The 15,426-nt window shown below is 38.2% G+C and overlaps 1 protein-coding gene across 1 annotated transcript in view; it reads right to left on the reverse strand.

Moving 5' to 3' along the window:
- Window positions 1-4,150: 4,150 nt before the first annotated feature.
- MACO1 (macoilin 1) overlaps window positions 4,151-15,426 on the reverse strand; it is a 29,117-nt gene continuing 17,841 nt past the window's right edge. Inside the window, exons 7-11 of the mRNA XM_055704599.1 lie at window positions 9,454-9,612; window positions 9,076-9,258; window positions 8,126-8,246; window positions 6,472-6,646; window positions 4,151-5,337 (exon numbers count right to left, since the gene is read on the reverse strand). Coding sequence (XP_055560574.1) covers window positions 5,135-5,337; window positions 6,472-6,646; window positions 8,126-8,246; window positions 9,076-9,258; window positions 9,454-9,612 — 841 coding nt within the window. The 3' untranslated portion in view covers window positions 4,151-5,134. The remainder of the gene's footprint in view (window positions 5,338-6,471; window positions 6,647-8,125; window positions 8,247-9,075; window positions 9,259-9,453; window positions 9,613-15,426) is intronic.

The raw sequence follows: 15,426 nt of genomic DNA on the forward strand, positions 1-15,426 counted from the left end.
TTTTCCCATCAAAACAGTTCAATATTTTAAAACTTAAGTCTCCAAGGATGGCATATGATCCATTTTCTTTACAGCTGTGGGGCCCTCCAGAGTCCCAGGGACTTTGCAGACAGAAATGCATTCCCATGGGTAACGAATGGATACCCCCTATATAATCGCTTCAGTTTGCTTTTGATACACGGGACTAAATGCAGATGAAGCATAAATCTTCTCATGATAAAAACTGCTTGCAATTATTCTATATGGCAGTTAATTCACAGAGAGGCCTTAGAAAAAAACCCAAACACCTAAGCCTATTTAAAAAAAAAATAATAATATTACAGATAAACAGATGGCTTTAAGTGACAAGAGACCTGAAGAGGTTACAAAAAAATAGAGCGACTGCCTGAAAAGATCATCAAGAGACCAAATTGTTTAGTCAAGGTTAATGAAAGTTAGGATATAGCAGCAAACGCACGAGGAAACACCAGATTAAGCGAGCAATTATGGAGATAAAGATTGTAAAATGGTGGTTATTTCAATCTTGTAAGAATCCCTTGGTTTTAGCACCATCTTAAATCGTCTTTAAAATGCTTCTCATGCATTTTGCATAAGGAATGTTTCAATCAGACTTTGAATGGAATGGCTTGAAAGCCAAGGATAAGAAAACTCACCTGAAGCTGACACTCGGTTTATGACCAGGGCATGGCGTTACAGCTGTGTGTGTTTGGAAAAGGATGTTAAGCTCATGCTCTGGGGTAGAGTGAGAAAAAGCTGCATTTCCCCACAAAAAATATACTACTCCTGGAGCATTTCCAGAAATGTAAAGAGAGCAGGCTACACTTTCACTAACTGTCACGATTATTTTTTTTATAATCAAACTGTTATTGTTCATACCAGCTAAATTTTGATGGGAAAGAATTTCTTGTTAATTATGTAAGACATATAGTTTAAAGATTTTCATTGTCAGCAGTAAAAACTAGTATTTTCTGAATCTGACAACATGCTCTAGAACAGCATAATTACCACTCAGAGATTATAGGTAAATGAGCCCCTTACATCTGAACTTGATTGAAATGGATTCTTGCCCCTTTTTCTGCCTATTCTCCTTTATTAGAAATGCTTTAGTCAAATGCTTGTGTATTATTTTAGTACATCATAGAAGCTGATTCAATTAAGATACCGTGGCATCTCAGATTTCATTTTTATAATCTATTATGTATTAGCTTGCTGAAGGTCTATTTCTGACCTTGACTTCCAAAGTGCAATACAAGAAAAGTGTCCAGCAGTAAAGGAACACATCCCCCACCGCACACTAACTCCTACGTAAGTATTTAATAACAGACTAAAAGTTTTAAAAAAACCCCAAAACCCAACAAAACTAAAAAACCCCAGCAACTTACTGCTGCAGATGATGGATTGCTACAGCACAGTGGTGCTCAGTGCCAGTGGTGCACAAAGCCCTTCGGACAAGGTCAAAAGCAGGCTCTGGGTTAGGCTCTCCCACTCTCGGATGCTAATCTTGGGAACAATCTTATTCTCAAAAGCAGGCACTATCGATAAAAGAAAAGTGTTAAACTTTTTAATAGCGCATTTTCTATCAAATGCTATTGGAAGGAGCCTGATTTTTATTTTGAACTGCAAAAAAAAAAAAAATATCCATCTGTTGCATACAAACGTCATCAATAACAGCATTATTTGGAGCAGCCAGCTCCTGGACACAGTAACGGCAGGATCGGGTAATGCCACAAGGTACGTTGGTTTTTTTGGTCTAAGAAACTGTTTTGGAGCCAGTTACTCCAGTGTGCGATTCCAGCGCGCTTAGGGCAATGCTGGGGTAAGCAAACAACTTCCAAATCTGATTTAGCAATTACGGAAGAGAAAATGAAAAACAAACCACAAGGTTTTTCCGCTTAAACCCTTCAGAGGAAATAGCTCCTTTAAGGCAGATTCCAGTCTGCTTTCCCGCACCAACGTCGGTATCTCCCACTTCATTCCCACCTGGCCATCAAGGACGTTTCAGTCAAAGCAGCAATTTTCTTACCTTCTGGGAGTTATTTGATGATGCAAGACTGAGTTCAATACAGGCATTTAAGCCTTCCCTTCCCCATCATCATGAAATACGCTAAGATAGGGAAGCCAGTTCATCTTAGCACAGTTAAAGAATAGATTCTATGAATAAAGGAACTTGTCGTTAAATATTAAAAATAAAATTACATACTGCTTTCCGCTCTACTTAAAATTTTAGTAAGGATAAACCCCGAGGTGCTTAAAACCATTACAAAGAGGTCCTGTCTTTCCATTACCTTTTCTTCCTAGACTTATGCTAGCTGGAGAAAGTTGTGGATACTTCAGTTTTTCTTTGGCAGATCTCTCTATTTATTCCACAGTATTACTTCAAAATTGATTGTAGAAAAAACAAAATATCCTAGGTGACCCTTCTGCAGTCTTATGTTCTTAAATTCCCCATACATTAATGTTGCAAGTACAATTTATGATGAGTCATTAAGATATTTTCCATTTCAGACATTTAAATATTTAAAGATCCAAGTGCTTAAATTATCTATTTGCACTCACTCCACTTATCCTGCACAGCAGACTGCTGCCCGCAGATACTTTCCCATTTCCTAAAGGAACATTTCCATTTGAACTGAGGAGGGGACTAGAGAACACAACTTCTGCTGCACTGCAATGTGATCTGTTAAAATTGCAAACTTATCTATAATGTATTTTGATTAGGAAATGATCTATGTGTATGTCAGGCTAGTAGTGCCTCGAGAAGAAGAAAAAAAAAAATAAATGTGTGTCCTCAAGGAACTGGGATGTTCTGGCAGTGCTTGCAGCAGAATCACAGAATAATTGAGGTTGGATTTTTTTGGTACCTGAAAAAATTTACCTGGAGGCTTAACGCAGGCAGAGAACACCACCCATGCCAGGACCAGCGGCAGCAACAACCAAAGCGAAGATGTAAAAGACAGCTCACTTACCCTGAATACAACTGCAGGATTCCCAGTAAAAAATTTTACAACAGGAACTGTGGCTGCTAAGAGAATTAACCAGGAACAAGTTGCTCTTTCTTTTGGTCTAGATAAGGACAATGCTTAAACCTCCAAATCATCCTCTTGGCTTTTCTTTTGTAGTAAGGAGAATAGCTGGAAAGGAACAAAGGCTAAACTAACAGACATACTTTTGCAATTCTGGAGAAATTTACCTGTTTGGGTTCGGGTTTTTTTTTTTTTTCCTTTTCTTTTTTAGAGCCCACAGACAGGGTAACTTGCTAAGTTTATACACAGAGTACAAAAAACATCTGTTCTTCCTTCTGTTTCACAGAAGCTCTGTTGCAAAAGAGAAGACTTACCCGGAATAACAGAGTGCTCTTCTAACAAAATGTATTCTTTATACCAGGCTAAATCAGGTCAGTTAAAAAGGCGAAAAAAAATTTATTTTTTTTTATCTGCAAGAAAATGTTTATTCTTTGTAAACCCCACAGAAAAAAAGAATGCAGCCAAGACCAAGTATTGAACAAAAATCGTGCCAAAGTAGGCAGCAAAATGGGGGAACTTCAACACAAAACCTCAGTGACAATATTTCATGTTTTGCACAAAGATGAAAAACCTATGACATTTCTGAGTAACACTTTTATGGTGACAATTACACAAGATGATTCAAAAATGCAAATGACAGCAACATGCACACCTGGCTAAAGCTAGTTTTATCCCAAAATAATATCTGTGATTAAAATGATGAAACTTTAATACTTCTATTGACTTGCATGTCCTACCTTTTTTTTTTTTTTTAAATGAGGCGTACATGCCAATTAACATGAAACTTAAAAAAAAATAAATCCTTTTCTTTTAAGAACTTTGTCCTTTCAGAGTCCACTGCACGTTTGCAAAATCATAACGTTGGGTTTGTAATTCTGCTAGTTTCCAGTACAATTTTGTTTCCCACCCCGCCAATTCTCCCCCTCAAAAAGTCTGAAAGACTTCAGAAGTTGCCAGTGCAAACATTTTCTATCAATGTATAATATACATTTTAACTTACACCTTTGTGCAATTTATGAGTTTCCTTTAAAACTCTTTAAAAACTCCTTGGCACAACAGCTGAAAAATATTCAGCTCCACTTAAACTGTCAAACACAAGGTGATATAAAGTGTAAGTCACAGCTGAATAAAATAAAAAAACCCAGAACTGCAGCTTTTATTAGCCAGCTTTACAGTCTCTTGTATACAGTACATTGCACAGTTCCGCCTTCACAATAACGCTTCCTGTATTAATATTGTGCCTTCCACGATGCAGTATAATCAAGGCAAGTTACAGAACACTGCTGAGTTTATATCAAAATAAACAGAAGATGTAACCTTGGTTTATAATGAACATCCAAATTACCATGTACAATTTGCAGTAGACTCTGTAATGAGCTTGATATATAAGCTAGATGACAGTGAAGGGGGAAAAAATAGTTTAAACTATCAAGTTTCCTCTTGAAATGTCTTTTCCCAAGGCACTGTGAACAAGACTGTTAGCAATTCTCAATGACTAAAAACACCAATGGGAATATAAATATTTCACACAACAACCACCGTCACGTCATCATCTATTCTCATATTCTTTCCCTTAAACAACACCCCTGAAATTTGTTTGGTCCTTTGAGGGGTAATCAAATTATCTTCTGCAACATCACATATTTGTATTTAATACATCTATAAATCAAAGCTTTGTTAGATTATTTAACCCTTTCACTGTAAAAATTAAAGGTTTTTCCTCACTATTTCTGAATGAATCTGCAAATTCAATTAGATTATTGGGAAAAAAAAAAAAAAAAAAAAGAAAGGGTTCAAAATCAAGCAAAGCCCTGTATTTTTCAAGAGGAAACCATGCAAGAGTACATAAAAAGGCAAAATTGGCTACTTGAAAACCAAGAATTGTTTTTAATGCATTGGCCAAGGAAAATAAATTGCAAAGTTCTGTGAGGTTTTCTAAAAATTTACAAGAAAAACTGATGGGTAGTTCTAGTCAATCCAGATGTTCTTTTATCCTGTTTTAAATGACAACGAATACAGTCTCACAATACAATTTCATCTTGACTGCAAGAGACACTCCTGTGTGATGCCTTCAGCATGACAAAATTACTGGGCAAAAAGAAAATTGGCATTCATTTCTTCAAGGGCTGATAAACAGAGGCATTGGGATCAAGTCCAGAAGGGCTGGTCTCCACAAATTTGGAAGAGTAATGTGGGGAAACGGGACTCAGAGTGCTGGTGGCTGCAGTGTATGTTATGCTGGGCATTACTGCCATAACTTCTGCAATCTTCTGTTTTAGGTCCTTGATTTCCTGATCTTTTTGAATGATTTGCCCTGAAAACAGCAAATAACATCACTTAGAACCAGCAGCGTGTTTTCACCCTCCACCAACTGTTCAACAATCAGAGCTGTTGAAGCTGAATGCCCAGAAGACAATTAGCACTCTAACACGACACCAGTAAAACCACAACTCACTTAACTCGGGCTGGTGTTGAGGAACGATGTTTAATTACCTCTAGTTACCAGGTAACACACCTAGACACAGCACTCCCATGCGATTTTGCATTGTTTGGATTCACGGCTGCCGAATACCAGATTATTTCTACGGCTCAACTTTTTTCTGCATTTTGCTGTTCACGTTTTACAACCACCCCACAGGAGCACAAGCATTTGCTTATTAAATGTGTTATTTACTTTATTTTCAAAACTGTCCTATTCTCACCATTTTTCTAACCCCCCTTTGTGCACACTCACAATGTCACTACAGCAATTTATGAAACTCAGTAAAAAGAAACGAAACAAAAGAATATTTCTCGCTCTAACCAAATTTTCCTGCAACCACGCAAACTTCTGCAAGGAAATTAAACGGGTACTAAATCAAAAGGTTATTTAAACTTCGCTTCATGGTTTGCACAGCTGAACAAAGGACAGGCTGGGCAGGGTTTTATACTGGCGTCACACTCCCTCTGGTGGCAGTGACACCAGCCCAACACAGACACCAGTGTCCACGCTTACCCCACCAGTGTGCAGTTTAAAGCAGGTTGGGTTATTTCCCCCCCGTGCCACACTTTGGTTGTATTTATTCAAGAGTATAAAATACCATTAGGATTCAAGGACAGGGGCTTAATAGATAGCAGCTATTATTTTATCTTCTAGCTCCTTAAAAGAAGTTCTCCAGCTTTAAGGTAATGTTTTATAAAAATGTAGAAAATATTCATAAATTAAATTAATGCCCATCCTGACATTTATCGTCTTCAGTTTAATAGCCTGGGGAAATTAGGTCAGCTGATCAGCTGCACGGCTTAGGCTCACGTTCACAAAGTTGTAAAAGACAAACACCAACTGAAAACTGAAATGCTGAGTACGGGCTGTAGCACACCCCTAAATAAAGACGTAGGATAGTCTTTCTGTTACATTTTCATGATTTCAGTCAGCACTACGTGTTGAATTGAACTATCCCCACATTACCTTGGGCAATCTCAAGCTGCCGTTTTGCATCTCCTAATGCAGAGAACAGATCCAGCTTGATTCTTGTCTCTGCACTCAGGCTGTTCTCTAAGTGCTGTGTTTTATCCTGCATGGCTGAAAGTGCTGACATTAACACCTCTGTATCCTTCTCATTTTCCTTATACTTCCGCAGTTCCTGTAGGAGTAATTAGGACAAATGTTATTCTCATCGACTTTACACATGAGATATACTGCGAAGTCTCTCCCTTCCCCACAGCACACCACTGGGCCTGGTATTAATACTGTAAAATTAAAATGATGGTTAATTAAGGACACTGTAATATTACCTCCAGTAATTATACATGACCACCACACAAGTGATTAAAGCCATATTGTACAACGCATAATTACAGTGCGGTGAGCAAGTACCATTTACTCTGCTTCTCAGCCCTCTTATCATCCATATCGAGACCCTCCACCCAGAAACCCTCCTCACCATGGCCAAGTGCCAGCTGAGCAGCCACACAGTGCTCTTAGCCAAGCTGTGGAATATGAAACACTTCCCAAAAACAGCTACAGTGGAGACTGATCTCTTGCTAGACAGTTTAAAGTGATCCTACATAAGCATTTTAAGCCATTTCAGTAGGCCGATGAGAGGGATTTCTTTATCTCAAATAATTCCCATGTTGAACCTAATTGTGCTGCAAACCCAGAAATTTAGAAAAGAGAAATGAAGGGAGCAAGTATTCTGCACATGATGGGCACCTTGTGGCTGGGAAGTATGCATTAACATTCTGACTATGGAAAAAAATATTATATACAAAATAAGTTCTATACTTTTAAATGAAGAAACAGTAATACAATGGGGGAAATATTCATGGCTGCAACAAAAAGCTTCTCTAACAGTTTGAAGATGCTAATAAAACTTAAAAGCTTGATTATAGCTGGTTTTAATTATTTGAAAGCCATGCTCATACTCTCCATGGATAAGCCACACTTGTTTTCAAGGGTTTGGTAAACCCAGGAACAACAAGGCTGCATATGTTATTTGGAAACAAGTTCACAATAACACCAGGTGGATTTTGAAGAGTGTCTAAAAAACCACAAGATGTTAAAAATACACATTCATGCAAATTGTCAGTTGACAGTCCGAGTACATCTTTAGGAACAGATATTTTAAAGGAATAAGGTCAACATCAACTCACACATTTGAGCTCTTAAAACACTAACATGCCAGACAACATGTCTGCTACAAGTCTGCCACAATGTACTTTCAATATTCAAGCACTGTCACAAAAAACCCATCTGGCTAGTGATTAGGACTGCACAGAGTAAGCAAACTTACTTGCTCGCAGTGAAATTTATAACAATACAGACTGGCAACAAGCCTCTCATAGTAGATGTTGTTGAGGGGATTATCTTCTCAGTCTACCCAGATCATTGGTTTGGGGAAAAAAATTCTAATAAATTAAACGACTGAATGGTGTGGAGCTGAGACTATTAACCTTTCTCATACCCATGCTCTTCCAAAGCCTGGTGCAAGACATGCAAGACAGACATCTGAAAAGCATAATTCTTGAAGGTGTTGATTGCCTTTTATGTAGATCCACCAGTTTCAGAGGGCTGAAAGCACTCATTGTGATGCTGATCTAAGCCCCTGGTGCTTTCTCATTACCTGAACTTTCATTTCTAGTTCTCGTATCTGATCTTCTTTCAGCTTTATGTCAATTGTTAGCTTCTTGCACTCTGTCTCCAGCTCTCGGATACGATTTCGTAAAGTTTCAGTACATTCTCCTCTGCAGAAAAAACATTAAAAGAGAAGATGATGAAATAAGAAAGAAGCTGTCATTCCCAAACTGTTTATAACATGAAAATCAATGTGAATATTGAAGGATAAAAAGAGGAAGTTAACTTTGTTCTTTTCAGCAAGGTAATTTCCCTTAAGGCAACAATGCAAAAAGTGATTCAATGTTACGCCTCAAGTATTAGGAAATTTGGAATATTTACGAAATATGGAGAACAAAAGCAGAAATAATTCTTTTTAGACATTTGGAGCACTGCACATTAAAGTCACCCACACTTGTGCCATGCTTTCATCTTGAAAAACTTCCTGTCTATACACCTATGTTACTACTGAACCACCACTGGCTAGAGCAGGAAACATTCCAGATGTGAGACCGGGACAGTATTTTGGCCAGTGTTGTTGCATGAATCCTTGATTCACAATCCACACATGAAAGGTGATGTTCCTTTTTTTTTAAAGCAGACTGACCCACACACAGTACCACATCTCTCTGTTAGCACACTCTAGTACAGCAGGTCATTTAGACCATATTCATTCTTTATATCCTGTAAATGTAATGTATATGAGTACTGAGACTCAGCTTCATGGAAGGAGTTCTCCAGTCCTTCCACTGTCTTAACACAAATAAACCTCTTAAGAAAAATAAAGCTTTCTTTTCTTTTTTTTTTTTTTTTTTAAAGTAATCAAATACAGACTACTCCTTTATGTACAGAAGAATGAAAACTGTCTACCCAAATCCCCCCCAAACACATTTCAGTAGCCACAGCTACATTTTAGCAATTTTCTGGAGCTGAGCTTTGTTCTACCCTAGAAGCAAGTACCTTGTAGCAGCAGCAAATGCAACAGCACGTGCAGCAGTTGCTTCTTCCAACTTCTTTCTTTTCTTTTCTTCCATTAATTGTTTTTCTACAAAGGCCCGTGCCTCCTGCTCTGCTTTTAGTTTCTTCTCCAACTGGCTGATCATTTGTTTGTCTTTTTGTTTCATTTGTACAGCATTGTGTAATCTGGAAGGTAACAGGTATGAGATTTAACGGAGAATTTTACTTTCTACAAATAAATGACTGTCAAAGGTCCCGAATGAGTCTTGCTGGATTTGCAGACAAATGCCTCAAATTTTGTAGAACTTTAACATAATCCTTCCCCTTTACCAGGCTACAGTCAGCAGCAGCTAATTTACACAGCTGTGTAGAAACACATACTTGTTCTGAAGCAGTTCATTTTCTTGCCGGAGCTGTCCGATTTCAGATCGAATTCCCCGCTCTGTGTTAGTCAGAGAACTGATCTGACTACGTAGCTCCTGTTCGATCTGCCTGCTCGCTTGCAGGTCAGCCTTTAACTTTTTAATATCTTGTTCCAACCTAAGAAAGACAATTTTAAAAGACAATTTCAACTTCACTTCCCAGTTACCCAAAGGTTCAAGCACGTTATATAAAAGTTAGCAGAGTAAACACCACACCACCTGCCACCCCCCCCAACCCCATCACTGTTAAAATAATCAGCTCTCAGAAATTACGCCTGTCCTTGCTACATAATAAAGTTTTATATAACTGTACATATATAGCTCTATGTAGCTATACACACACTTCATAACCGCCCACAGGAATTTTTTTCCCTCCAATGCACTGCACAGTTGTTAAAACAAATCCTATGGAATTATATTTTTTCTCTAAGTCCAAGAACTCGTAAACAAGGACAGGTGCACATATAAACAATTTTTACTTTTCTCAACAAAATATGAGTTTCATTTGTTAGTTATAGCTGAGCTATGGAGCATGCCGATGAATTCTCACCTAAACGTGGGTTTTTTTCCTGGAAGCACATGATGATGTGCATGTTGAATAACGAGTACGTGTTAAGTCATCCACAGTTCAGGAATCAGTATATTTAGTTTTAATTGCTCCTGAACAGAAACCATCTGCTATACACTTAATTGTAGCTTTAGAAAGTTCTTGAAGACCTATGCAAGCTTATTAATTAAAGTATTTTCAATCAAAACTGGTTAAATAAAACACAAGTTTCTAAAGCGAGGCACCCAGCTCACCTAATTTTTTCCCCACATTTCCAGAATAAGATTATTGATTCTTAGAATAAAAACGCATCACAGGTGAATAATCAACCACTTTTTATGAGCACTATGTTTTACTAGTTATACCTGAACTGCCCTATTGGTAAGATGAATTCTTTTTAATATAGTATAAATTGTGGTCAAATGTACCTTTAAAAGAAAAAAAAAAACCCAACTTACAGTTAGAAGGCAAATAGTAATAGTACAAAGCAAATACACATTTCATATTGAAGACCACAAATATTTTCAACACCTTGTACTCTGTTGTAGGAGGAAAAGAATTTGCAAACCTAACCAAATATTCACTCAACCATGTAACCATAGTACACAAACAAAAAAAATGGAAAACCCATCAGCGGACGTTACTAGGTGTGTATTTTCACCGCGTTCACTATGTGAAGTGATAGAGCTGGACAGTTGGTTGGGCAATGATAAAAGAGTTCAATTTCATCTTCCAATAAGAAGTGTTTTAGAAGAAGCGAACATTAATTGAAGGAAGCAAGATGCTGTAGGAAGCGTTAACAGACTGCTGTATGCCAACAGCTGACTGGTTTTAATACCCGTTTTCATAAATAGGCGAACAAACAGTTGGTAGGACAATGTAAAGGAACGCACATACGCACTCTTTACATTGACAAGTATCCATAAATTATTTCAACATACATGTCTACGATAAAAGGATTACTATGAAAATAAACCAGCTGTAAACATACTTTTCCCTATATCTAAGGTAATGTCAAACTTGCTCAAATAAGATATACCAGGATTTATTTTGGGTATTTAGCATTCCAGGAAAAGCAGCACTGATCAGGTAAAGCCCGAATAAATCAGAGACGCTGGCACAGGACAAGCTGAATTTATATTTTTGGCAACAGCGTACTGACATTAGTTCCAACTTCTTAAGCCATCTGGTTCATGGCATTCCTGCCGGTTTCAAAGAGGGCTCTGTACCTGCAGTGCTCATGGGGCTGGTCCAGGCTGCGCTGTAAAGAAAGTCGAAACCCGCATGATCCACAGAGCGCACACAAACGTGAGCAGAAAAGATGCCTACTTTCCAAACCAGGAGGAAATATAAGAGGCCACAAGCCACAGCCTTCCTTTTTTACTCAGCATAGGTAAGAGAGTCCAACCAGAGCTGCGTACATGAAATTTGTGAGAATTGGGATCAGGAAGTGTTGCACACTCATGACACATCACTCAAATCCTGCCTGAACACAGCCAAAGCCTCATGGATGTCCTTTCCGCCTTAACTTTCCAAGCATGCTCCAAGTGTCAAATATTCATCCTTTTACTCTGAAGGACCACAGGGGACTTCGGGTAACTTTTACAGTAAAATGAGACCGACCTGCCATTCATTATGACTTTCACTGTAAATCACAAAAAAGTCAGGATTAAACTCAACAAGAATTGATCAAACTCTCGCTGCTTCCATTGTTTATGAAAAACCAGTAGCCACACCACTGAACGCATCCAGGCAGACCACGTACCAAGAGAACATCACTGCCTTTGAGCGGCTGGTGCTTAATTCTTAATTCACTAAACGCTGCAGCGAGGAGTTTCTTTTTCTTAGAATCTGCTAGCAGCTGTGAAGTGGGAACTATATACCTTGTGTGTCCATTAAAGCACAAGAACTCTCCAATTTACTAGCTACCACAAATGAGCTCAGAGTAGGCTCAGGAGTGACAGAGTGGCAACTTAACCAGTTTGACTTACTCTAATCACAGGATTCCAGTATGCCACACATCTGAATTTTTCAAACCACCATGTAGTTAAGAGGTTTTATTCTGTTGTGAAACCATCGCTCCTATCAGTACAGATGACCCAACTTAAACAGGCAAAAGACAGAATAATATATGTAAAACATGATCAATCTACATACAGCGAACAATCAACCATTGCAGTGCAATTCCGAAGGGGCAGAAGAGAATTAATACAGAGAAAACTAATCTCTTGCAAGTCAATGGCAGACAAAACCATTGGAAATTTATCTGTCAATGGACTTGTTCAGAAATAAGTTTTAAAGTAAGATTTTACCAGATTTTAATTACTCCTGTCCATTATACTGTAGTTTTTGCTGTAGCTTTAAATAGCTTACCAGTTCTCAGCAATCCATAGAGCGCATAAGTGCTCCTCACCATCTAAAACGAGTTAGGAACTAATAATCCATCATACTGCAAGGATCAAATGTTTCCCATATGGTTTCTCTCCCAGACCTGCCACAATTAGCTAGAGATACAACTTCATTTTAAAACAAAACAAAAATAGACATGAAGTTCGCTCTCCCTCAAAACCACATGTATTCCTTGCATCCTCTGGTGTGTAACCATGCTCTTACCCATCTTACAAAGTCCGGCCAAACATTTTCAGCCTAAAAATTTCATCTTGTGGAACAGCAAGTCACTTCTCTGTATTTAGGCAGAGAGGCACCCATCAGTTTCACAGAGAGACAAGGAGATAAAAACACCCTTTCTGTTGCCCCCTTTCTAAAAGGAAAGTACATCATCAAGGTAAACCAATATAATGTCATAAAAGAAAGCTCTGCTGCTACAAGCACCGACTAGCTCATGGAGTTTTCCCTCCCCCCTTCCATAACAGTCTGCACTACTGTTACAATGATAGATGACCCAATAAGACGGTGTTTTTTAAATTATTCTTTCTACCATTTCATTTTCTGCTTAAGTCTCTTATTTCCAGGCTTATTGGAAAAGTTATTTACAAAGGGTAGTGAAGAAAACATGACTTCTCAAAGATGCTTTTCTGTATTGCTGCACAAACTACAAGTCATTTTGACACTCAACTATTTTTAAAATGAGGGTTTAGCTGCAGGTTATTACATTGTGCTGTTTATACAGCCAAGGCCAATTTCTTTAGGTTTGTCATTATTATAAATGCAGATTTACCCATTTTTTTCCCCAGCACTACCTCGTATCATTCCTGATCTCACTGACGATGAGAATTAATCAGTAATCACCTCCAAGACTTAAGTATTTTTCCAAATGCTCCAGGGAAGATTGATGGATCAACTTAAAACCAACCCAATTCAGCTAAATCCTCCGAAGTATCGATAACTGGTGAATAACGTATCTTTGTTGCTTAGTTTGCTCATTCAATTAATTCAATTCCATAATCACCTGGCAATTGCACACAAAGTACACACAATTTATGTAAAAATTAAAGACCCAAAAGGCACTCGGGTGCTTTCTAAGAGACCCATTTTTTCCTTTGTTTTGCTCTGGCCCAATCTTGTTGGCATAAGCAACCCCTGCAGGGAACCTACTACTTTAAAGTAGCCAACCTGATCCTGCAGCATTGAGGTTCTCTTGCTGTAACTAATACAGTGTTACTAGCATTTCCTCAGAGCATTTTTCATTACCAAAAAGACAGTAATCCACACAGAGAAAGCAGAGTTACTTCTTTTTCTCCTACACAGAATTGATCTAAGTAGCTGGCATTTTGAAAGGTTATTCTGTTTCTGAACGGTCCAAACACCATGTTGACGGTGGCTTGAAAACAGTCTGCTAGAAGAATCGTCTCCCAGATTTCTAATTTACATTCCCAATTGCTTTGCTTTTCTATTCAATGCTTTCCTTCATTCCCATCATATTGCACGGAACACTGACCACCTCCCCCTCTGCAGCTGACAGCAGAAAGCCTTCTGGTATACCAATGCCATTTCAGGCAGGGGGGATAAGGAAGAAGCAGCAATCACTTTCAGGACATCAACACTGCCACAGATTAGCATCAAAGGGACATAAATTTACATTAAAACCTTGAAGCCTGCCTCTGCAGGTAACATTACATTTTAGGAAAGCAAAATAATACGTGGTAGACCAGCCCTTCCTTCACAAATATTTTTCTCTGTCCAATTACCAGAAGATGTCATCGTTATCTCTGAGAATAATTAGTACATAAGACAGCTTGTTTCAACACCTTCTGTGCCAAAGGCAAGACCTCTATGGATACAAACAGTTTTGCCAAGCTGCAGTGCCAGGGTTTTTTTGGTTTTGTTTTTTCTAAGGGTACAAATAGCTAGAGGCAGGACATGATTATTACTGTGTAATATGCAACACACACAATTCTTCAGCAATTACAGCTTAGACTTGTTCGAGCCCCTAAACCATGAACAAAACCTGTTGCACCTCAAAAGTGACAGTGAAACGGTAAAAAGAAGTCAACTTGCTCTGTACCTACTGACAAACAATATTAAGTCTAAAGGGATACCATGCTTATCCCTCCACTGGATACCAGATGTATCCCTCCACTGGCCCAGCTACCATGGTGTTGGGAAATAAGCAGCTCAAAATCAGAGATTCAATTATTAAGTGCCTGACAAACACACAGCAGATTTCAGCATCCATTAGAAGTAGATAGTCATTTCAACTGCAGGAACACAAAAAAACTAAGACAGAGATTACTTTCAAGGCTGATCAGCAGGGACAGAGCCTCTCGAATCCCTCTGCTCCAGCTATCAAGATGACAATAACATAACATAATAGTCACTGAAATACCTAGAGATGGGGATCAGTAACTTCCTCTCCAGAAAGCTAAACACACATGCACTAAATAAAAAATAAAACCCTACTGTTTCAAGTAAGAATCATATTGTATACATAAAACATAAACTTAATTAGCAGTATGCTTTCTGATATGTCACATCAAGTACTTAACAGAAAAATTAACAAGCGTACAAGACCGTCTTGTTCTCAAAACCCCCTAATTTTTACTCTCTCAAATAACCCCTGTTAATCCCGAGTCCCTAGCAGTCATAAGGCATAGTTTACATTTAATACTGGTTAGTCAGCTCAGGGAAATCATTCGTGAACACAAAAGGAAAGCAGCTTGGTTTTGACATCCTGCTGTGAGTCTGCTGGACAAGAAGTTATAAAAAGTATCTTTATTTGGAAGCTGAATAGACCTGATCTGAAAGTCAGACACAAATACAGGGCTTCACACAGCCCTTTTCAGGGTACAGCACTGATGCAGACTAAAAGTTTCATAATGGGAATGAGTAATACTACTGGAAGTGGAAAAGATGATGAACAAATGCCTTACACTCCAGGGCCAGGATAACTGACAAGTTAAGAAAAAAATAAACATGAATTTTTAA

The sequence above is a fragment of the Falco cherrug genome, chromosome 3, assembly GCF_023634085.1.
Source record: "Falco cherrug isolate bFalChe1 chromosome 3, bFalChe1.pri, whole genome shotgun sequence".
NCBI classification, from domain to species: Eukaryota; Metazoa; Chordata; class Aves; order Falconiformes; family Falconidae; genus Falco; species Falco cherrug.